General features: G+C 40.6%; 1 protein-coding gene across 1 annotated transcript in view; it reads left to right on the forward strand.

The window, feature by feature from the left end:
- The first annotated feature begins 1733 nt into the window (after window positions 1-1733).
- FREM2 (FRAS1 related extracellular matrix 2) overlaps window positions 1734-26180 on the forward strand; it is a 222227-nt gene continuing 197780 nt past the window's right edge. Inside the window, exons 1-2 of the mRNA XM_036746176.1 lie at window positions 1734-6966; window positions 14401-14490. Of these exons, the coding sequence (XP_036602071.1) occupies window positions 1734-6966; window positions 14401-14490 (5323 nt within the window). The remainder of the gene's footprint in view (window positions 6967-14400; window positions 14491-26180) is intronic.

A 26180-nucleotide genomic window follows, 5' to 3' on the forward strand; every position in this document is an offset into this window, starting at 1 on the left:
TACCTGGATTCTAGTTTTGATTCAGCCATTAAGGAGCTATGGAACTTTGAGGAAACTGTTTCATCTTTCTGGGCCTTGATTTCTTGACTTGCTAAATGATCTCTAAGGTTATTGCTTGTCTATGATCCTAAATTCAGAATAAAATCATAAAACAAAAACTGAAAGTCACCTATTTTTACATTTTATAGCTTAAATATAGACTAACTGAAAATAAATATTTCTTATTCCTGTAACCACCTCTCCCAACCCCAACCCTCCTGTATGGTCAGTCTCCCAAACCCCAAGTGTGTCTTTGGGCTAAAGTATACAGGGAGCTAATGACTGGTCAATTTTTATTTTCTTGTGAGTTAGATAAAATATTTTGCTAATGATAAGCAAACTTACCAAACTATTGGAAGGAATACACATGAAATTTTATTAATGACTTTTTAAAAAAAGAAATAAATATCAATGAAAAGGTATAAACACAAGAGGGCAGGAAGAGCTCAAACTTTGAGTTCTGACTACTGTGAAACTTGATCTAATTTATTTTAGCTTGCCCTCCGGATATTTATCAATTCTTTTTACATGCAAAGAAATGTGATGCTGACAAGTAGATTTAGTTTGTACTTGGTCTAATTATTGCAAGGGGAACAGGAATATCTCTAATGACAGCTCTTCAAGCCCTTCTCGGCTTTTTGAGCGCCTGGGGCCACTTTCTCTGCAGCTCGTTCCTTAATTTGGTTCTTTCAGGACTGTGCTCAGACTGCATTTCTCACGCATTCCAAGTGCCCCTTTCTCTTAGTTTGTGAACTTTGATAGCAAAGGGGGTGGGGAAGGAGGGACTTGTAAAGCCACCCAACACTCAGTAATGTGTCCATTGTGTTTCTTAAAGGAGAGAAGAAATGCGGGGCAAGTTTTGGCTCTTTTCTTATCAACACAAGTTGTTGTTCACCTGAAAATCTGCAAGCGGTCATCCTGAACTGCCTTGGTTTCTGGACTGGCCCAGGATAGTTGAGTTCAAGCTTTAGATCCAGTTTCCTGCCCCCTCCATCCCCACCTCTTTTCTAAAGGGAACGGCTGTACTTCAGAATTCTAGTGAAAGCCCAAAGGAAAATGATCCTATGAACTTCGGTCTGTGCAGCATGTTCGCCGTCCTCCACCAGCAACCAGAACCCGAGCATTGCAGAGTAGGGGAAGCCTGCTAGTCCTGGGAGCTCCCAGCTGGTTCGGAGCCAAAGTCTTTCTCCCCACGATCGTTGAGAACAACCTGTTGCAGCTTCTCTCCCCTTCCACTCACCCCACCCTTTCCCCGCCTCTGCCTTCGACTTGATTGGTAGTAGCTAGCACCCAATCCTCTATGAGGGTCCCGCCTCTCCAGAGGATCAATTGGTCACTCTGACAGGCAAGAGCAAGGGGGGCGAGGGGCGGGATTTGTCTCACCGCCCCGGGTCCTCTAGGACCTGCAAAGGAGGGGACAGGGAAAAACTCAGTTTGTAGTGCTACCCTAGCAAAGGAGTCAGAAGCCGTGGAGACCGTGGAACTGGCGGGGCTCGGCCCTGGCGGAGCCGTCCTTTGAGCAGCAGTGCCAGTCTGAATTGCATTGCGCTTTCCGCCCCGTGCAGTTACTTCTGCGAACGCCGCAAATTTGTTCGGCCCCCTCCGCTTCCCAGGGGTGCTGCTCGCTCCTTCTAGGGAAGCCGACTTTGCTGGCTCTCAGGCGCACCTCCGTAGTCTAAGTAAGGACCGGCATCATGCGCCACGGCGTGAGCAGAGCTGCAGGAACTCTCGGGATCGTTCCAGCGCAGCCGGGGACTGTTCGCTCTGTCACCTCGTGGCCACTCCGCGTGCATCCGCTGCCCTGGCTCTTACTCCTAATTCTGTCACTAGCGAGGTGGGTCTCCGCTCAACTTGATGGCCCCAGCTCAGCGTTGCTGTCTCCAGGCTTCACTGGGCCATCGGGTGCCCCAGCAGAAGAGGTCATAGTGCTGGCCAACCGCGGACTCCGGGTGCCGTTCGGACGCGCGGTCTGGCTGGACCCTCTGCATGACTTGGTGCTGCAGGTGCAGCCGGGGGATCGTTGCCAGGTGGTGGTGCTGGGCAACGACGCGCTGGCTCAGCTGCCTGGTCACCTCAGTCCCAAGCGGTTTCCCTGTGACTTTGGACCTGGAGAGGTGAGCTACTCGCACCTGGGCGCACGCAGCCCTTCACGGGACCGAGTCCGATTGCAGCTGCGCTATGATACTCCCAGCGGGTCAGTGGTGCTGCCCCTGGTGCTGGAGGTGGAGGTACTCTTTACCCAGTTGGAGATAGTGACCAGGAACTTGCCCCTGGTCGTAGAGGAGCTTCTGGGTACTAGTAACCCGTTAGATCGTCGTAGTCTGGAATTCACTTACCTGCCCGAGACAGAGGAATGCAGGGTTGGCATTCTCTCTGGGCTGGGGGCTCTTCCGCGCTATGGGAAACTGCTTCACTATCCACAGGCTCTAGGAGCAGAGAGGGACTGGGGAGGGGGAGAGGGATTGGAGAAGCCTCAGATGATGGACTGCAATGCTTTCCTGGAACTGGGGGTGAGATACTTGCATACAGCACCCGGTCGCTCCCCAAATCGAGATTGGGTGCCCATGATCGTGGAGCTGCACCCCAGGGGTGCCCCAGTAGGAAGCCCGTCTTTGAAACGAGAGCACTTTCAGGTGCTGGTAAGGATCCGGGGAGGCACGGAGAACACACCACCTAAGCCCAGTTTTGTTGCCATGATGATGATGGAGGTGGACCAATTTGTGCTGACTGCCCTGACACCGGACATGTTGGCAGCTGAGGATTCTGAATCAGACCCTGATTTGCTGGTCTTCAATCTCACTTCGCCGTTCCAGCAAGGTCAAGGCTACTTGGTGAGCACCGATGACCGCAGCTTACCTCTATCTTCCTTCACCCAGCGGGACCTGCGGCTCCTCAAAATTGCTTACCAGCCCCCAGCAGAAGATTCTGACCAAGAGCGTCTTTTTGAACTAGAGCTGGAAGTGGTAGATCCAGAGGGTGCAGCTTCAGATCCTTTTGCCTTCATGGTGGTTGTGAAGCCCATGAACACTCTGGCTCCCGTAGTCACCAGAAATACTGGCCTTATCCTTTACGAGGGTCAGTCCCGGCCCCTCACTGGCCCCCCAGGCAGTGGACCCTCCAATCTGGTTATCAGTGATGAGGACGACCTCGATGCTGTGCAGCTGGAGGTGGTGGCTGGCCTTCAGCATGGGCATCTGGCCCTCTTGGGTTCCCCTAGTAGAGATCCTGTTTCTGGACCACCACGAAAGCACTTCACAGTAGCTGAGCTGCAGGCTGGGCAGGTAGTCTACCAGCATGATGATAGTGATGGCTCTCTGAGCGATAACCTGGTGCTTCGAATGGTAGATGGAGGAGGACAGCACCAGGTGCAATTTCTCTTTCCCATTACCCTGGTACCTGTGGATGACCAGCCACCTGTCCTCAATGCTAATACTGGACTGGTGCTGGCTGAGGGTGATACTATTCCAATTCCACCACTGGCTTTGAGTGCCACTGACATTGACTCTGATGACTCTATGATACTTTTTGTGTTGGAGCCCCCCTATTCATCAACTGGACAATTGCTACTCCGCCAGACCCATCCACCCAGAGACGGGGAGGAGCTTACTGGAGGCCCCTGGAGGCAAGTGGTGGACTCCCAGAAGGGTACATTATATGAGAGGTCAGTGATAGAGTGGCGACAGCAGGACATTGTCGAGGGGAGACTGTTTTACCGGCACATCGGTCCCCACAGTCCTGGAGTGGGTCCTGTCATGGACCAGTTTGTCTTCAGAGTCCAGGATGACCATGACCCGCCCAACCAATCAGGACTACAAAAGTTTGTGCTGCGTATTCATCCTGTGGACCGCCTGCCTCCAGAGCTGGGCAGTGGTTGCCCACTGAGGATGGTGGTACAAGAGTACCAGCTCACGCCACTAAGAAAGAAGTGGCTGCGCTATACTGATCTGGACACAGATGACCGAGAACTGCGCTACATTGTGACTCAGCCCCCCACAGACACAGATGAAAATCATTCTCCGGCCCCACTGGGCACATTGGTTTTGACTGATAACCCCTCAGTTGCAGTGACCCATTTCACCCAGGCCCAGATCAATCACCACAAAATTGCTTATAAACCCCCAGACCAGGAACTGGGGGTGGCTGCTCGGGTAGCCCAGTTCCAGTACCGGGTAGAGGACCAGGCTGGGAATATGGTTCCAGGGACCTTTACTTTTTATCTTCAGCCAGTGGATAATCAACCCCCTGAGATCCTCAATACAGGCTTCACTATCCAGGAGAAGGGCCAGCACATCCTGAGTGAAACTGAGCTACATGCTACTGATGTGGACACTGATGCTACCCATATCTCCTTCACCCTCACTCAGGCTCCCAAGCATGGTCAATTGCAGTTAAGCCAAAGGAAGCTAGTAGTGGGTGAACTCTTTCACTTGGAGGACATTGTTCGAGGCAGGGTCACTTATGTCCACAATGGGGATGAGTCCCCTAGCGACAGCTGCTCTATAGCAGTGAGCGATGGCCTCCATGTGGTACCCATCACTCTCAGAGCAAATGTACGCCCAGTAGATGATGAGGTACCCATTCTGTCCTTGCCTGCTGGCACCTTGGGCTCCTACCTAGATGTGTTAGAAAATGAAGCTGCTGAAATCACAGCTCATGTAATCAAGGGTACTGATGAGGACACTGATGATTTGATGCTGACTTTTCTCTTGGAAACCCCCCCAGTATATGGGGAAATCTTGGTCAATGGAGTCCCAGCTGAGCAGTTTTCACAGAGGGATATCCTAGAGGGATCCGTTGTCTATGCCCACACCAGTGGTGAAATAGGCCCATTTCCCAAAGAGGATTCTTTCAACCTGACATTGTCAGATATGTCTCAGGAGTGGCGGATTGGTGGCAACATTGTGCAGGGGGTTACTGTGTTGGTGACCATTCTCCCCATTGATAATCAGGCCCCAGAGGTCACTGTTGGGGAGCAATTTATGGTAGTAGAGGGTGATAAAAGGGTAATTACCACTTCTCATATAAATGCTGAGGATATTGATTCCCCTAATGATGACATTTTATGTACAATAGTTACTCAGCCTACTTCAGGATATGTTGAAAATATTTCCCCAGCTCCAGGCTCAGAGAAATCAAGAGCAGGAATAGCCATCAGTGCCTTCACTCTAAAAGATCTCAAACAGGGACATATTTATTATGTCCAGAGTATCCACAAGGGTGTGGAACCAGTGGAAGATCGATTCGCATTCCGTTGTTCAGATGGAATTAATTTTTCTCATAGACATTTTTTTCCCATTGTGATCATTCCAACTAATGACGAGCAGCCAGAAATGTTTATGCGAGAATTTATGGTGATGGAAGGCATGAGTCTGGTTATCGATACTCCCATCCTCAATGCTGCTGATGGAGATGTTCCCGCAGATGATCTGACTTTTGTTATCACCCGTTTTCCCTCCCATGGTCACATCATGAACCAGTTGATAAATGGTACAGTTTTGGTGGAAAGTTTCACCCTGGATCAGATCATTGAGAGTTCTAGTATTATTTATGAGCATGATGACTCTGAGACTCAGGAGGACAGCTTTGCTATAAAACTAACTGATGGCAAATATTCAGTGGAGAAAAGGGTGATCATATTGGTCATTCCTGTTGACGATGAGACCCCTAGAATGACTATCAATAATGGACTAGAAATTGAAATGGGAGAAACCAAAATTATCAGCAACAGGGTGCTGATGGCAACTGATTTAGATTCTGAAGACAAAAGTTTGGTTTATATTATTCGTTATGGACCAGGGCATGGCCTATTACAAAGACGAAGGCCTGATGGTGCAGTTGAGAACATCACCCTGGGCATGAATTTCACCCAAGATGAAGTGGACAGAGATTTAATTCAATATATGCATTTGGGGAAGGAGGGTGTTCGGGATCTGATCAAATTTGATGTGACTGATGGAATAAATCCCCTCATTGACCGATATTTTTATGTGTCCATTGGTAGCATTGACATGGTTTTCCCAGATGTTATAAGCAAAGGAGTTTCTTTAAAAGAAGGTGGCAGGGTAACACTCACAACGGACTTACTGAGCACCAGTGACCTCAACAGTCCTGATGAAAATTTAGTTTTTAGCATCACCAGGGCCCCTATGAGGGGTCACTTGGAGTGCACAGATCAATCAGGAGTGCCCATCACTTCTTTCACTCAGCTTCAGCTTGCAGGGAACAAAATTTACTACATTCACACATCTGATGATGAGGTGAAAATGGATAGCTTTGAGTTTGAAGTTACTGATGGACGTAACTCTGTCTTTCGGACTTTCCGGATCTCCATTAGTGATGTAGATAACAAGAAGCCAGTGGTCACTATTCATAATCTGGTGGTGAGTGAAAGTGAAAATAAGCTGATCACTCCCTTTGAACTCACTGTAGAAGACAGAGATACTCCTGATCATCTCTTGAAATTCACTGTCACTCAAGTACCTGTTCACGGTCACCTCTTATTCAATAATACCAGGCCTGTTATGGTCTTCACCAAACAGGACCTGAATGAAAATTTGATTAGCTACAAACATGATGGGACAGAGTCAACTGAAGATAGCTTCTCCTTCACTGTGACTGATGGCACACATGCTGGTTTCTATGTTTTTCCTGATACTGTATTTGAAACAAGGAGACCCCAAATGATGAAAATCCGGGTGATTGCTGTGGACAACAGCTCACCTCAAATTGTGGTGAAAAAAGGTGCCCCCACCCTTCGCGTTTTGACAACTGGACACTTGGGTTTCATGATTACAAACAAAATACTGAAAGTGGAGGACAAGGACAGCTTGCACATTTCTCTCAAGTTCATTGTGACAGGAGCCCCACACCATGGCTTTCTCTTCAACCTGGGGAAAGGCAATCACAGCGTCACTCAGTTTACACAAGGTACCATTCTCTTTTCTTCACTTACAGTTACTGAATACACTGGGTTCTGTTTCCGGAAGTGATAGCTTTCATTGACAAATGCAAAAATAGAGTATTAGAATAGGAATAGGACCAGATTCAGCTCTTGGCTCAGTTACCGACTTCCTGTGTGTGACACTGTGGATGTCACTTAAACTCTGGGCTATTGTCTACTTTATAAAATGGGGATACTAATACCTACCTAATTCTGCCTCAAAAGGATGCAATGAGACTAAATGAGAGGATGTTTTTGATTGTTTTCTTCCCCTTCAGGAAGAAATTAGGAATTCTCTGCATTCTCAGTGACTTAGGTGCTCAAGCTTTTACCCCACTCCTGGATTCTCTGGTATGCTTAAGCTTATGCTGGGGGTACAATAAAGAAAACTTTTAAGCATGATCTGTGGTCATGCGTCCAGTTGTACTGACAGCTGATAGAGAGGATAGGCAGGGAAAGAGGGATGAATAAATGTTTGGGAGGTGATGACACTGGGGAGATACTGAGAAGGGTATGAGAGACTGAGGATTTTAAGGGGAAAATCCTTGAATGAATGTACAGGGAAGGAGTTTAGAAGAAGGAAGTCTGCTAGGAAGCTAAGGATGGGTGGCACTATGTCTAAAGCAATTAGTGGGGTTAGGGAGAAATGACTCTGCCATACATCTCTCTCAAGCTTCCTGGGCCATGCCCCCTTCAAGGTTCATACCTTTAAGGGAAAACGTTTTTCCAATACCATAGAAAGAGTTTTTAGTTTTTTGGAAAAATGAATCTAGGTTTGTTAATTCATCAGCATTGAGAACTCCCAGGGCAGATATTCTCTCCATAATATAGGTTGAGAATGCACCTATCATTTACACTCTTAGAGAGTTGCCTGAGGCACTAGGAGATGAAGTGATCCATCTACCTGTAGGCACAGACAGTATATTTAACAGGCAAGACTTGAACTTGAGTCTTCCATGTTCTAAGGTCTGTCCTCAATCTACTACATCATGCTCTTTTGGAAGAATGCAGCTATGTGAATCCTACTACTAGTAGTAGCAGTAATAAAAATTATTAATAACTTTGAACCTAGATAAAACTTAATTTAGAGAACTTTTTGTCTGATTTGGTTTCAGTTGGTATTTTGAAGTTGTTCTTAGAATTCATAGGGTCAGAGATTGAGAGTTGGAAGGGAACTGAGTTTAGTCCATCCCATTTATATTACACATGAGGTAACTGAGGTCACAAGTAATCGTGATAGAGCTGGGATCAGAAATCCTGAATTTCTGTGACTGCAACTTGAGTATTTTGCTTTATTTTTTTCACACAGCACCACACTAACTTCTCCAAATGATTCTGATAACTGACCAGAATGTTGAACCTTGAGAGAGTTACCATTGATTTTTGTGTAATTTGCTTTATTTTACATGAATATATTTTAATGTAGAAAAATCCAAGTACAGAGGGAGAACAGCTATCCAGTTATACATACCAAAGGGCAGCTAGGTGGTACAGTGGATGGAGTTCTGGGCTTGGATTTGGGAAGACTCATCTTCTGGTTCAAAGCTAGCCTTAGACATTTACTAGCTGTGTGACCCTGGGCAAGTCACTTAACCCTGTTTGCCTCAGTTTCCTCAAGTGTAAAATGAACTGGAGAAGGAAATGACAAACCATTCCAGTATCTTTGCCAAAAAAACCCCAAATGAAGGCATGAAGAGTTGGACATGACTGAAAATGACAGAAAAACAACAAAATATACATACCAAAGATGCATCCATCCCTAGAAATATCATTACATAGTGAATTTTTATTGTTGTTCAGTCATGTTTGATTCTTCATGAACCCATTTGGGGTTTTCTTGGCAAAGATGTGGGAGTGTTTGCCATTTCCTTGTCCAGCTCATTTTACAGATGAGGAAACTGAGGCAAACAGGGTTAAATGACTTCTCCAGGGTCACACATCTAGTGAGTGCCTGAGGCCTGATTTGAACTCAGGAAGTTGAGTCTTCCTGACTTCAGGCCTGACATGCTATGTGTTAAGGGAACTATTGAATCCTTAGAATTTTGTGATTATTCGTACATATCATACCTTGCTGCATATTTACTTAGAAAATCATTTTGAAAATGTGATGATAATAATAACTCATTATCTTCATGGTAAACAGTGACATAATTTATCTTTTCCAAACAGGTTGAGTGAGTTGGATTAGATTATTTCTATCTAAGGTTCTATCTAAATTTTAAAAAATGAAAACCTGAGTAAGATGCTATTTACTGTGCACAACATATTTACAACTTTCTGTTTGGAAATCGAGGATCCATTAACCATGTGTGGGAAACTAAAGTAATTATTTAACTAATTACAGGCTCCTCTCCCCTCTAGCCTTTACCAGTACCTAGCCTGCAAACCCAAAAGGACAAATTGCTTCCATTCCCTAGATATTTTAAAAGCTTAAGTGCATTTCTAATCTGAATTAAAGTTCTTTGAACATAATACACATTGAACAAATGTTTGGTGAATGAATGAATGAATAAATAAGGCACTTGCTTTGGCTCCCTTTCTGTTTGCATATAGCCTGGGGCAGGAAGGGCAAGTGATTTATGCATAGCTACTAGTGGTATAGTTGGTTACCTAGCTCAGCACTCTCTCTTTGGGTGCAAAGCCCTGACCTCTAGACTTTGTGGCCCCCCTTTTTTTCAAAGTGCTTTGGTTGCTTTCATGAAAATCCCCCTTGGGGTGACAGGATGGAAATTGGATATATATCCCTCACAATGATTTTTATGCTCAGGGATGAAGTTTAACTCTGGGACATCCCACTGGGAGTGTCTTTTTCCTGTTTCTAGATTCTTAGCAGTGCTCTGCTTTTAGACAGCAAATGCTTTAATAAACATGGGAGTCTCAAAATGTGTTAAAGTGAACTACTTGCCTGTTTTGGACCCTGGCAAATAGCCCCACACTCCAACTCCTCGAATCTTGGCTGAATGCCTGAATATACCCTAGGGCCTGCAGAGACAGGCAAGCTACAAAATGCCAAATGTCATGCCAAACCAGCAGGACGTTTTTTCTGTCAGGGCCCCTGACATGTACCATATAAACGATGCCATGCTGTCTCTCATCTGGTCCATGTTCATGTAAAGGAAAGAAGGTGAGAGGGATGTTTATTGAGCATTGAAGAGCAGAAAATGATGCTTTAAACATTCTTCCCCACTGTGAAAAGGATTAGGTATTACAGATAATAAGGGGTCCTGGTGAATTTGGAGTAAAAGGTTAATTAAAGTGATCCCAGACCAAATCCGACAGCTCTGAACACATGAGTTGTCTTTTAAATATTGCTGTATGGCAGCACTCCACTGCTCCATTCTGCCCCCCACCCCTCTACCCCTTGTGCTCTTGTACACAGTATGTCAAGCCTTGTAGTCATTTGTAAAATGTGAAGTAATTGTGAATGATGAACTTGCTTTAGTGAGGCCAGCAAACTCATATAGCTCTAGCAAAGATCTAAATATTTACTAAGAAAATTACTTCATATATACATATACACACGCACATATACATATATACATATATATATGTAGATATAATCAAACAGCATTCATTTCAACAAGTTGAGGCTGGAGCTTGGTTCATAGCAGTTATTTATGGAGATTAGATAAGTGAGAAAGAATGAAAAAAACTCCATTATGGAGTTGCCATGGTTGCTTTTCTAGAAAGGGAATGATATATGTGTCTAGGGTGAGGGCTAAACTGAGCTGTGGCTTTTGATCCTGAAGGATTTATTGAATTATATTTTGATGGGATTTAGTGGGCTAGAGAAATACATGATGCTATACATACAATATGTATGTATGCACAGATATGTATGTATACATATATATGTTTATGTGTGTAACACATATGTGTATGTATGTATATATATGTATTCCAATTTTAAAAATACAGTCAGAAAAACTACTAAAGCAATAATTTAGGCAGGCCAAAACATTTTTAATGTAAAATTGCATTCCAGGTGAAAATGGAACAAATAATTACTAGAATTCATTGCAGGATACAGTCATATATAGTGTAATTTAGAAATCACCTTGGAGAAGCTTAATATATTAGGCCGAAGAGTAAAATTGGGGTTATATTTTAGAGTTCATTTGCAGTTAATCAAGTGATAAATTATATTTTATTAATTATACAAAACATGAGAAGATTGTGTAGATTAGCAGAAATAAATCTGAAGTATGATAAACAAATATAAGAAACTTTGTTTATCTCATATTGTTTTTAGAAAGTTATTTTTGATTTTTGTTATCTTCTTAATTCCTCTACCCTTTAACAAAGGGAATCTATCTATCATCTATACACGCACAGAGGGTATATTTATACCTTAAACATTGTGTGTGTGTGTAGTTTAAGGTATGAATACATCCTAAAAATTTCCATTCTAATCTTTATTAAACATTTTTTGGGGATAATTGTAGAATAAGGCTGCTATAGTCAATGGTTTTCCTTCTTTGAGATTAAAAACACCCCTGGATATTGGGCCTTTTTACCTCTTAAAGGATGATGTAGGAAGGTAAATACATTTTTGGCCTGTTTTAGCTAATCAATATCACCTGCCTTGACTTGGAATGAAAATTCTGGGACGTTTGATAGTGATATAGCTGCATGTACTCTTTTCATTTTTTATCAATAATATTTCATTTTCCCCAATTACACATAAAAACAATTTTAACATTCTTTTTTTTAAAGTTTTGAGTTTCAAATTCTCTCTCTCCCTTCCTTTCCCTCTCTCTGAGGTGGTAAGCAATTTAATATAGGTAATACATGTGCAAACATGTAAAACATATTTCCAGATCAGTCATTTTGTGGAAGAAAATTTGCACAAAAAAGAAAGAAAGAAAACACATGAAAAATAGTATGCTTTGGTCTGTGTGCAGACTCCATCAGTTCTTTCTCTGGAGATGGATAGCATTTTTCATCATGAGTCCTTTGGGTTTGTCTTGAATTGTGTTGCTGAGAATAGCTAAGTCATTCACAGTTGTTCATCATGCAATATTGCTGTTACTTTGTACAATGTTCCCTTGGTTTTTTCGCACTTCACTTTGTATCAGTTCAAGTAAGTTTTTCCAGATTTTTCTGAAATCTGCCTGCTCATAATTTCTTATAGCAAAATAATATTCCATTATAATCATATACCCAAACTTGTTCAGTCATTCCCCCAATTCATGGGTATCTCCTCAATTTCCAATTCTTAGACACCAGAAAAAGAGCTGCTATAAATATTTTTGTACAAACAGGTCCTTTTCTCTTTGCTCTTTTTATTCTTTAAAGAAATCTTAAGAATCAGTTTTGAGCTAGTGCTCCGCTTCTCTGGGAATATGCTCCTAAAGGCTTTGCTCTTTTCTTAAAAAACAATGATGCAGAACTTTGTTTCAGTAAGGAAGGTTTTCATGTTCTGCTTGCAGAAGATTATAATCTTGTCAATGTCAGTCTACCAAATTTCTTTAAAATTATGAAAGGAGGGGAAAAACTAACCTAACCCAAGGATCTTAACAAAGAATTAAGTTACCTTAATTTTGAGTTATTTAGTTATGTAGGCAGAGCCGAGGGCAATTTTCTTCCAAAAGATAAGTTAAGACTTATCAGAGTGAGTGGCCAGTGAGTGGGGGTGCCCCTTAGTGGTTGAAGTGAGGTTCTATCACACTGCTTTCTTGCCATTTGTGCTAAAGCCTAGAGTCAAATGTGATTCAGGAAACAAACGAGGACTAGAATGGATGCTAGAAGAGCTGTCATTTCATTTTTTCCCTCCTGGACTTGAATTTTCTATGAATTTACTCAGTTGGAAGGAATTTGGGGGAATCATCTAATAACTCTTGCCCCAGACATTGTACAGATAGGATTTTTCATGACCTTAGACAAACTCTATTTCCAAGCCTCTTGGATTGGATCTTCATTTTTCAACAAAGGGACATCTCTTTTCCCCAGCAGTACATGCAAAATAATGAGTACTAAATCAAATTCTATCGCCAGCCCTAAAATTACTTTGGAAGTTGTATCAACCAGGAGTATCATAGATGTGGGCCAGTTCTGGCTTTGTATCTTTAAAGTGAACTATTTGAACTTTTTTCTGTACAAATTCAGTGTGTAACATGGGATATTGGCATCTTGATTTAGCTCTATATCATACACTCAGTTGCCGTTAAGTTATTTGCCCTAGTTTAATTTGATTAAAAGTAGACATGCTAGCATATGTTGAAAAGAGTGAATTTACAAAGAAATCTATAGCTTGAATTTACATAAGGGAACAAAGTCTGATTTCATATTGATGTAACTAGTAGATGACATCTTATTCTTATGGAGCAACTTATCTAAAAAGCTTAGGTATTTCATAGGTAATAACTCATCACCAGAAGGTCCATATGTGATTGTCAGTAGTTGACATAACAAGGCTTTTAAAATGACCACTCCTTTAAATCTCTGTAGCATGTACATTGTCCTATTACTGATCTAGCTTGGTTCTAAGAAGGATAATCTATCATGAGATTCATTCATGGAAGATTGTACCTATACAAATCACACCCCTTACAATCACTGCACAACATTGAATTTGTATTCTTGCAAGTATTAGTAAAGTTTATTTGTATACATATTTCCCCTTAGGTGAGTACTTAAAGTTGTGTTAAAGGGGAAGAGAAAACCCTGACATGCTTATTGGATAAATAAATATTGGACTATCGTTGGAATCTATTTTCAGTGATGATTTACTTTTCATGTAGTCTTAGAAATAGCTACTATCTGACTTGCCTGAAACAAATATGGGTATAGGGTGGTGATTACAATGGTAGAAGAGAATGTTATTTGATCAGTTTCACTGCCAGTACACCACCATTGTGGAAAATAAGCTGGTAGAAATAATGAAACAAGTAAGGTCCTTGAAGATAGGGATTCTGTCTTAGTCATCTTTCCATCTTCCTCAAAACCTATCACAGAGATACTCTGTAAAAGAATTAAATGAAGGGAAATTGAGGAATGAGACAGCAAATGGGTACCCAGAGACTCAATGTGCCAAGAGAGAGAAGGCAGAGGTAAAAGGATACCAGAATTGAGCTCTTCTACTGCTTTACATTTTTAGCTAGGCCTGACATCCTCTGTGTCTCTTTCCGGATTCTTCAGTTTCTTTATCTGCGTTCAACTTACCTCAGTATAATGTAAGTCAGCTACTAGAAGACCAAATACCAATATGATGCTAGGTTAGGAAGTCTAGAGGCATTTTCTCCCTTCAGAGCTCTGTATCTAACAATGGATTCAGGCATGGGCATGTTAGATAAGCATTTTTTGCATCTGACTGAGCAAAAAGGGATGGGGTGGGGGAGAGCACAGGTTAATACCTGTTAGATAGTCTGCATTCTTTCCAATTTTAAAAAGTCATTTTACTCTTTTGTTATTTTTTCCAGCTGACATTGATGACATGAAAATATGCTATGTCTTAAGAGAAGGGGCTAATGCCACAAGTGATAGTTTCTACTTTACAGTTGAAGATGGCGGTAAGTACTGTGTTCCACATTCTAATGAATGGAAACAGATGTTCCCTGACTTATTTAATAACTGCTTATAGTTTAGACTATGGCAAATTGTTATCATTTTGGTACAATGAAGGCTTGGTATTTTGTATAAGCAATTTTTAAAAAAAGATTTCATGATTTTTCTGGAACCAACACAATCATATTCTGCTAAGAGGAAAAGTGACATATCCCTTTGAGGGAATTATATAACTTAGAAAATATGGAAGAGAAAATTCTACTTAAAAAAACTCAGATACCATTTTCTTTTCATAAATTTCTTTATACTAGTTATTTCCAAGATATCACAGTAGAAGCCAATGTAAATTTAAATTTTACTTCATCTTCCTGAGTATTACTAATGATTTATGATTTGTATTATGCAGTTGAAACAACTTTTTTTTGTTTTTCTTCAATGTTGACTTAATGGCTCAGTTTAAGGCAGTCTTTCTCAGAATAGAGGTCTAAGGAAGGGTGCTGGCCCAGGCTTATGATCAAAATCTCCTTTTCCACATATTACTGTTGACCCCCATCCAAAGACTCTGACTAGTAACTTGCTCTCTTATCCTTGCTGTTTCCCATACTGTTCTTTCCTTTTCTTGTAATAGGGAAGACAAAATGAAAACATTACTGTTCTCTTCCTCCTCAAGAAAAAAAAAGCAACCTCAAAAACTGAGTGGCAAGGATAGGGTCAGGGTAAACATTTGGGGGAAGGGAAGCAAGAGCTATAATAAACTTGAAGAGGAGAAAGAAGAAATCATGTGAGAGATAACGATATATTAGTGTATCATGCTATTTTTAGAGATATTCCATTATGTCACCAGTATCTATATCTATATCTATACTTCTTCTGCTAGTTACCTGCCCTACAGTAATTTATAATCTAAAGTAATTATTCAGAGAGATCTCACCAGATGACTATGTCTAGCAAGATCCAAAGCACTTAAGGTATGAAGGCTGCTAAATATGTGCCAAGAACCCAATAAATCTATCAACCAAATAAGTCCATCTATCTACATACTATAAACATATTAATATTGATTTCGATTCACATATTGTGTTCCTGTTACCTCCCACAATCAAAATGAATCCAGCTGCTTCATTTCTATAGCAATCAAATTATGTTTCTCTACTGGCTTAGCTTTCTCTAGCAAGGCCATTCAATTGAGAAATGGGATCATGTTATGAAATAAAGTTTGAAACTGAAACCAACCTCAGGTATTTTCTAACTCACTATTCTGACTTAGTTTTCGCTACTCACCTGGAAGTGCCCTTACATGTGTATTTGAATTCATGTAGCATCCAGAGGCTAAGAACTAAATTAGGAACTCCTGATGTCAGGGTTTCTTGGAAGAAAGAATGTTCTATAATATTTTACGAATTTTTCCCTCCAAAGTTGGACATAAATTGTTATGAAAGAAAATGGAAATAATTCGTCAAGGTCATCGTGATGTGTTTTTTATTTTTTTCCTTTTTCATTCTTAAAATAAAACCCTAAATTCCAGGGATCATATTATTTTATACATTCTTTAAATGGACGACAGGGTGGCATTTACCTTAAAGTTTTAGCCTTCATTCAAAATGTACAAAGCAAGGAGTCATATATGATTTCAAAGTATTTTATTAAGAATGACCAGCTGAAGATGGTGGGTTTATATTTGGAAATGATAGAAATATGGTTGATATACTAAGAGTTATCTGTTCAGAATGAGAGCCAGAATATCCCATCAGCCTCTTTAGCAGCTATAGTTTCATATGAGAAGGAAAAAAAATTCTCAAGAATATTGCTCGATATTTCCCTCCTCTCCATAGACTTTAAAACATTGGTTGTGGAGCTCAGGTAGGGTCTGGCAGAATATCAGCTGAGTAACATGTGTTTCAGTGTTCCTGGGGTGAGTCAAATTCTCCATGAAAGAATCAATACATGAAGGACCCTAAAAACGAAGAATGAAAAGTCACAAATGTCTTTAGAGTTGTTTTTGCTTTGGTTTTTATTTCTTAGGATTTTGTGTCACACTGTAAAATTCCCAAACGTTTGAAAAGCCATCTTCTTTGAAACTCTTTGTTGTTGCTGAATTGTTTCAGTCATGCCTGATTCTTCATGACTTCATTTGGGGTTTCTTGACAAAGACACTGGAGTGATTTGCCATTTCCTTCTCCAGCTCATTTTACAGATGAGGAAACTGAGGCAGAGAGTATGTGATTTTCCCAGGGTCACATAGCTAATAAGTGTCTGAGGTTGGTTTTGAACTCAGCAAGATGAGTCTTCCTGATTCCAAGCCCAGTGCTCTATCCACTATGCCACCTAGCTAGTCTTTGAAATCAAATTCTGTTGTCAAATGTATGGAGGATTCAGTGAAATGTATGGATGGAGCTGAATCAAACAAAGACAGTGAATATATTAGAGAAACACAGAAAGTCTTAATGGCAGAAATATTGTTTCAGGATTTCTCAACTCCTCTGTAAAGCAAAAGTGCGTTCACAATGTCTTCCAATAGCTACTATAAAACTGGATCCAATATAATGGGGAAAAACATGCTAATGACTCATAGTAAAGGAGATAGGATCCAAGAATGAGAAATCCTGTGTTACTATGCTACATTTAAGCTCTAGTAATACTGACAATTATTTTGGTTGGGACATACTATAATTAAGAATATCTCTTGTGGATTGAAACGTGAACATTTTGTATCTCTAAATTTAGCAACACATTCCATGCAGTAGGGGTGAGAGCTCTTTCTGAATGTATAATTAAGATACCTTTTGAAGTCTTTATTTTTAAGGCCCCTGCTGTGTGTACCATCTGGAATAGTGAATTTAAGTAGCAGATCCAGCTTATCTCTAATCATATATAATGATTTAATTCGTATACTGCTTTACTTAAAATCTTAGTAGTAAATCTACGTCACTGAATCACTGTGAAGTTGGAGAAAACATTTCCTATATTTAATCATCAGGAAGTGAATAGATAGTGTAGTTGAGTTTGGAATTAAGAAGTCTTTATTCCTAATTTAATATTCAGCTCATTATATCAGGTCCTTTCCCAAGTCAACAAGGTTGTAAAGAAGAGCACCTTGTTTTTTTTTAGCTAAACAGTTACCTTCTAAGATTATTGCAGTATCAACAGAATGCCTAGAAGACTTGTAAATAAAGCATTCAGAACATGCCTTTCTGGAAGCTCAAGAGTAAAACATGACCAGAGGAAGATGTGGAAGAGACTTAGGAGAGTGGAAGAACAACTTGAGTTTCATCCATATACCTTTAAAGACTAGAGATTAAAATAACAGGACGCTTACCTTCCACTCTTGGAACCAGAGGCAGGAGAGCATTCCAGGTTCAGAGGTGTAAGATGGAATGTTGTATACAGGGAGCAATGTAAGTAGATTAGTTTGGCTGAACTACAGAGTGCTTGAGTGTGAATAACATTTGAAGAGTCTGGAAAGACAGGCTGGAGCCAGCTAGTGGAAGGCCGTAAGTACCAAATGGAGGAGCTTGTATTTTATGCTAACAGCAGTGGGAAGCCACTAAAATTCTTAAGCAAAGGAGTTATATGATCAAGATTTTTAGGAATATCAATTTGGTTTGTGTGGAGGATGAATCCAACAGGGAAGAGACTAGATTCAGGGAAAATATTTAGGAAGCTGTTGCCGTGCATAGTTCAGGCAGATGATGATGAGGGGAATTTGGGTGTGAGGAGAGGAGAGTGGATTGATGTAAGAGATATTAATGATGTGTAATTAACTGAAGAAGGAAACTACTGCAGTACATTTGCCAAGAAAGTGAGACACAAAGATTCAGACACGAGTGAATGACAGAACCCAAGTGACAAGACTTGGTAAATGACTGAATACCAGGTGGCAGTTAAGTAAGGGAAAGGAGTTGAGTATCTTTTTGTCTCTGTTTGAATGTGATAGCCTGCTGGGTGGTGCCCCTGCCACAAGCCTCTTTCCCCACTCCAATCCATCTTCAAGTCCACTGTCAAAGTGATCTTCTTAAAATGCAGGTCTGATCATGTCACCCCTCATCTCAATAAACTCCAGTGGCTCCCCTCTCCTTTCCAGGATCAAATATAAAATGCCCTGTTTGGTTTTTAAAATCCTTTATAACATGGCCCTCTCATCACCTTCCTTCAAAGGCTTTTTACATTTTGCAATCCAGTGACACTGGCCTCCATGATAATCCTCGAACAAGACACTCCCATCTCCTGACTATGGGCATTTTCACTGACTGTCCCTCACGCCTCAAATGGTATCCCTCCTTATTTCCACCTCCTAATTTCTCTGGCTTCAAGTCCCAGCTAAAATCCCACATTCTACAGGAAGACTTTCCCATTCTTTTTTAATTCTACTGCCTTCTCCCACCCCCCCCCTCCACTTTTTTAATCCTAATTTATCCTGCATATTGCTTCTTTGCACATAGTTGTTTGCATGTTATCTCTCCCATTAGACTCCGAGCTCATAGACTGCAGGAACTATCTTTTGCCCCTTTTTTAAAATCCCAGTTTATTGACTAACTAACTGATTGATAAGAAATTAAATCAGAGAAAAGTTGAATAATTTGTCTGATGTCCCTTTTAGTAGTAGCCCTCCAGTTGGAATCTAATTCTAGTTCCCAAACTGCCTTCTTCCCACTGAAATATAATGGCATTTGAATTGTTTAAGGTACTTGGGTTGGCCAAAAATTCCCCAAAGTCCTTTGTGGGACTTCAGAACAGGAACTAGAAGTGGTTAGTAAGCTAACAAAGAAATCATACTATTGTTAGCTGTTTTGTCAGGAAAGTTTAATCGTCAACAATCATTAAGTATCTACTATGTGCCAGGGACTGTACTAAGCACAGGCATACAATGAAAGGCAAAAACGGTCTCACATTAGACTGTCCTGTCCTCAAGGATCTCTCAGTCTAATGGGAGAGACAACATTCAGATAACTGTATACAAACCAGATTTATATAGGATAAATTGGAGATAATTAGCAGAAGAAAGACACTAAGATTAAGGACAATTGGCAAAGGCTTCTTAAGCCCTGAGGTAGGGGAGAAAAAGAAGGAAGAGAATTTCAGGCATTGGGGACTACTGGTGAAAATATACCCAGTGTGTATTGGCAGTGAGGAGCAGGAATGGAGTGTCTTGTGTGAGAAAAAGCAAGGATCCCAGTGTCACTGGATCTCAAAATATGTGGTGATGAATAAAGTGTAAGAAGACTTAGAAAGGTAGGAAGAAGGGCTTTAAAAGCCAAAAGAAAGATCTTGTATTTGATTGTGGAGATGAATAGGGAGCCCCGGGAGTTTATTGAATGGGAAGGAAAAGGTGAATTGTCAGAAGTTCACTTTAGGAAGGTCACTTTGATAGATAAATGTTGAATGAACTGGAGTGAAGAGAGACTTGAGGCAGTGAAACAAAACAAAAGGTTCTTGCTCTAGACCAGGCATAAGGAGGTGAGGGCCCATACAAGGGTGGTGACAGTGTCAGAGGAGAACAGGGGGCATATGGGAGAGACATTGCAAAGATAGAATCAATAGGACTTGGGAACAAGTCCTATCTGATGAGAGAGAGTGAGGTGTTGAGGGTTATTGCCCTCAACTTGGTGCAAACCTGGGTGACTGGGAGATTGGTGGTACCCTCAAAAGCACAACAAGAAGAAAATTTGAAAGTAGAGGATTTAGGAGGTAAAAGAATTAGTTCAGTTTTGGTTGTGTTGAGTTGAAGATGTTTATAGAAAATCCAGTTTGAGATGTCCAATAGGTGGTAAGAGTTGTGAGACTGTAAGTCAGGAGAGATATTAGGGTTGGATGAGTAGAACCAAGAATCAGCTGCATATAAATGACCATTGAATTCATGAATGCTGAGAAGATCACAAAAACAAAGTAGCATAGAGGGAGAAGCAGACATAGGACAGAGCTTGGGGGACACCAAGTTAATGGGCATGACTTGGATAACAATCCAGAGAGGGAAACCAAGAAGAAGTCACTAGACATGTGGGTGAAAGATCAGAAAAGAGCAGCTCCTGCACCTCTGCTTTATTTTGGAGCATGCTCATTTTAAGGTAGTAGAACCCCAAATAATAAATTTCCCCTTTATCCTTTTAAAATATTAACAATTATATAACATGGAATTCTCTAGGGCATGGGTTGATGTTATGGTCTTTGTATTTATTACCCTGTAGCAAACTGCATGCTTTGTAATGTAAATCGACAAATATAAATACTGTCAGACACATGGTCAAACAAGATGATAGCATTGACACATGATATACTAAGTTTGTACAGGGGAAAAAGTTCAAAAAGTTCATGGCCCTTCTAGCTATCACGAAAAGTAGCATTAAGGAATGTTTAGCTGTTTTCCTTTTTGTTTTCTTTTTCATTTTCGGAAAGTAATAGATTCTATTAGAATCAGACATTTATGAAGGATCTGCTATGTCTAAGGCACTGCACTAGATTTTGGGAAAACCAAGGCCAAATGAGAACTGGTTCCTGCCCTCTTGGAACTTATGTCCTACAGGGAGAATTGCGTAATTAAGTTATATAACAATATTTGAGGAAGGTGCTGGCAAGAACCAATAGCTAGCTGCATCAGGAAAGGCAACTAAGATGAGTGTTGAAGGAAGGTAGAAATTCTAAGAGATGGAGTGAAATGAGAGTGCATTCCATGTATGGGCACCAACTTGTGCAAAGGCATGAATGGAGGAGATGGAATGCTGACTTTGGGGAAGAATAAAGAGGCCAGTTCAGCTAGAGTGAATGAAAGGGAATGTGTATATCACATACATGGATGTTTTTGCAAGTATATATGTATGCATTTGTTATAAGTGTATATTACATATATATTTACACATATTATATATATATGCAGATATGAATTTATATATACATACAAATATACCTAGATATATACATACACTGCCTTTTCTAAGCTTATTAAAAATTTAAATTTTAAGTAATATAAAATAAATTTTTAAATAATAAATTTGTTCGGCCTTTCCACAATTGATGGGCATCCCTGCAATTTCCAGTTCTTTACACCACAAAGAGAGCTGCTGTAAACATTTTAGAAGATATAGATTATTTTCCTTTTTCCCTAATCATCTTGGAAATAGACTACTAGTGGTATTGCTTGGTCAAAAGATCACACGACTATAATATTTTTGAAAGAAAAAAGATGGTATAGCATCCCTCAGGATAGGATGCCCTTAACTGTATGGAGTATGAGGTTACTTATACTCCATCCCTAGAGTGTGAGATGATTTGAGGGGTACCAGAAGAACCTCCCATACCCAAAAGTGTCTCCCCTATCAGTCTCACGATACCTGAGCCTCCACTGTTAGAAATTCATTCCTCTGAGAGAGAGGCACTGCCTTCTTCTGAGATTTTTAAAAGTATAACTCATGAAAAGAAAACCATTATTTTTGTCTTTGTAGTCTTGTCTTAGTGCAGTGTCAGATGCATAGGCAATCCTTAGTAAGTATCTGTTGATTGACCACTGCTTCCATCTGGTAGATTAGAATACTGAGGTTCTGAAAGGTTCCGTAACTAGTGCATAATGCTACAACTAGCAAGCATCCAAAGTGGGAGCCAGAGTAGTAAAAGAGAAAGAGTATTAGGCTCCAGAATCCGAGGTTATAGGTTCAAATCCCACCTCTGACAGGTACTGCCTGTGTGACTTTGGTTCATTTGCTTAACCTCTATGTTGCTGTTCCTATACAGGTAAAATGAATGTGTTGAAGTTCATGGTCCTCCGAAGTAGTGAGATGGCCTCTAATCTGATCTTTGATTCCATAGGATTCAAACCCAGGTCTCCTGACTCCAGCTCCTTAAGGACACTTTTTCTACTACCTCCTCTCTACTACCTTCCAAATTTCCCTGAAGGTGTAGAAATTAAAAAGAAAATTATAAAGGTAGTGTCTGCTGATTTCAGAGACAGTAGGAAACCCCTACCTCATCCTTGGCAGTTAAAATCTAGGCATGAGCAATGGTAGTCAGGAGGAGAGGCGGTATAGGGGACAAACCAGTAAGGATCCAGTGAGGCAAGGCTTATAAGCAGAACAAAAGCTAGGGCTTCTGGCCTGCAGTTCAACAGAAACTTTTTTTCTTGAATAGATTAGAATCCCCTCAAGGGCAGGAACTATGTCTTATCCTCTTTTTTTTCTATTTATCTCCAAGTATCTAACCCAGTACTTCAGAAATGATAGGCATTCAATAACAAAACCAAACATTTGGGAGGATAATGAAGAAATTGTTCCCTTTATAAATACCTTTCTCCACAATTCCCATCTTGCTTATTGGTTTGCTTTACTCTAGGCATAACATACATTTTTCCTAGCTCACAGGAGAAGTAATAGCTCTAGCTTTAGCAGTGAGCACTTCATTGTCCAATCCTGGATCCAAGTGGATGTCATTTAGTACATCACAGCAAAAATTTAGTAAATAAAGTAGTATTTTGGGTTCCTTCCATTCTTAGTGTTTCCTCTCTGTGTGCACACGTGCACATACACACACACACACACACACACACACACACACACACACACCCCTTTGTGATATATTTGATATAAACTTTGGAAGGGTTTTGAACAATAATTACTGGATCAGACAATTCAATGAGTTAGAAAATCAGAACAATACATATGTACATGTATACACACACATACAACACATATAACATTCATGTATATGTATATATTATGTATCACAATATATAATAAGCATGGGTATAACTCATATATTTTTAATAGACTGAGCTGGGGGTATAACTATATGTGTATATGCATCTATGTGTGTCTATATATGCGCACACAGACACACTGTGCTTCCCACCCTCACGCTTGGTGTTAGGGTAGCACCTTGTAGCAGGGCCCAGAGAGCAGGTGAGCACTGCCTCTTGAGGTACAGATTTTTGAGAAAGATGGCAGCCTACACACTGCCACCAGGCCTCTTGTAGTACAAGCTCCACCAACAGTAGGACAGAGCAGTGGACTTGATCCACTCCCAGCCCAGAGCCTCCAAGAAACATATGGCCCAGAGCACATGCCACGATCAGCTCTCAGTCCGGGATGATCAGTAGGTGAAGACAGAATAGGTGTAGGCAGAACAAGGGGTAGTAGAATTCTAGGTTCGGGCAGCACACACTGGCCTGAAAACAGGTGGGAAAAGAGGCAGCACCCAGGAGGCACAAGGAGGCCAGCTAGGGAGGTCACTTTCTTCCACTTTGTTTCCCACAAAGAGGCAGGTGACCCCCAGCAGCTGCAGTCAGTGCAGCCTGCAGGCAACTGGCCAGTACAAACCCAGAAAATTCAGGACCAGATGGAGGGCATCCCCCACCAGGCCCAGGTTTTCATGCACTTGCACTAGTCAGGCCACCACAAGGGCTCACATCTCTGCAGTCATGGCACACAAATCCATCTTGGGAGAATGCATGGATTGTCATGACAATGACAAAGATCTCACTATCAATAGAGACCCTTCCAAGCCAGGCCCTCCACTGCCTGAAGCTAAGGTAGGGGCTGCATGGCCCTCTAGAAAAGATATATAGCTACTTTCAAATCCTCCTCCCTTCCCCTCCACCCCATCATTCAGTAACTTCTCCTTTGAGGTCCATACAGTCCATATCTACTACACAATGAAAATCCTAGTAGTAATTTTCTACAGACTTCTAGGACAGTCTTCTTCCATCTTCAATAGTTCAGCACCTGGCTCACAATTTTTCTCTCCTCCCCAATTCTTGACCTAATGCTAGGGTCCTCATACATATTAATACTCCCTCAAATGCCCTAACCTGCCAGTTCTCAACCTACTCCTTTGCCAAAACCTACTCCTCCACCCCTCCTCAGCTAGACACAAAGATATCATACCCTTGATCTTGCCATACCTGCAAATACCTCCATGTACATGAATTCTGAAATTCCTTTATCTGATCATAATTTATTGGCTTTCCATCTTCCCCTCTGCCTTTCAATACCAAACTCAGCTCTTTACAATGAGGAAGAGCTAAAGTTTTGTAAGTAGGTGGTGGTAGACCTTGATTAAAGCAGGAGCAGAGGCCTGGGTCTTCCAAGAAATTCTCACCCTTACTCAGCCTTAAAATGCTTTGTCTTAAAATCAATTACTTGATTTCAACAGTGACAATTAATGCCTTTATTATTACATTTGTATCAAGTTGTTTTCTTCTCAAAATATATTGAACATCTTAGAAAACATTAAATTAGTGACGAAGAGGAAGGTAGAAGTTTAAATGAGGGTCTAAGGTAGATGATGGTCCCTGGTACAATTGTAGAATTCTTTCAGTCCCTGCAGCAATCTGCCATCATAGCAAATCTTTTAAATGAAGCCTTTTTAGTGAGTCAGGACTGTTTGTTTGTTTCCTTGGTTTTTTTTTTTCCTCACACACCAGAAAGTTTCATTTGGTGCTTCTGGATTAACCAAATACATGGTGGAAGTGTGTTTCCTTAAGTCGTGCTAGATAAGAACGCCTGGAATGTCACATTAGAGGAGAATTAAGGGAGTTTAGAAGATTAGTAAAGAATATGGAATCATTTCACATTGGAATTAAGATTTCATCCCAGGGTAGAGCAAGGAGGAACTGGAAGAATAATGAGTTTCAACATTTTTGAGAATTTTTTCTCCTAACTCTAAAATCTGAGTCACAGAGAAAGGGCCCTACGATCTTTAGGAGTGGTCATTTTCTATCCCTAGGAAAAGTTCATTTATGCCATTTTCAGAGAAACATCAGCATTTCTTTAGAGAATTTCTCAAATCTATCATTAATTAAAGCCTCAGTGGCACCAAGAAATATGTTGACTAAATCTCTACAGTTTTTAAACCCTTCAAACTAAATTCTGGGAAAACATCATGCTTATTTCTTTTTTTGGACAGTTTTTATTATTATTATTATTATTTTTAATTAGCTGCATAATTTTTTGTTCTAAAAACACAATCAATGCAAATACAACTGTAAATGTTGCAAGTAATAATCTCCATTAGAAATGAGTTTCAAAATTATTCAAATGTGCTGTTAATATAAAAAGGCAAATCACAAAAACCAAAGCAAAACAAAACCATGACTGAGATGATATGAACTAAACCAATTATAATAATTATCATCATCAGTGATTTAGATTACAATGGTAGGTAGAGAGCTGAGTCCTGCCTCCCATACACATTGACTATATGAATGTGGACAAATCATGTAACTTCTCAGAGCCCTAGGCAACTTTTTTATTAGATTTTTTTTATTTTTAGTTTATAACACTCAGTTCTACCTGTTCTTGAGTTTCAAAGTTTCTTCCCTTTCCTCCCCTCCTCCCTGCCCCCCAAGATGGCATGTAGTCTGATATAGATTCTATATATACCTTCACACTAAACTTATTTACACAATAGTCAAGTTGTAAAGAAGAATTATGACCAATGGAATGAATCGTGAGAGAGGAAACGAAACCAAAAAAGAAGAGGAAATTTTTGTACGTACAGGTCCCTCTCCCACTTGTGTGATCTCTTTGGGATATAACTCAAGGAGTGGTATTACTGGGTCAAAGGGTATGCATATTTATGTAGCCCTTTGGGTATAGTTCCAAATTGCTCTCCAGGATGGCTGGATCTGTTCACGACTCCACCAACAATGTATTAATGCTCCAATTTTCCCACATCCTCTCCAGAATTTATCATTTTCCTGTTTTGAGGATCATAA

This window comes from Trichosurus vulpecula, chromosome 2, assembly GCF_011100635.1.
Source record: "Trichosurus vulpecula isolate mTriVul1 chromosome 2, mTriVul1.pri, whole genome shotgun sequence".
Taxonomy (NCBI): domain Eukaryota; kingdom Metazoa; phylum Chordata; class Mammalia; order Diprotodontia; family Phalangeridae; genus Trichosurus; species Trichosurus vulpecula.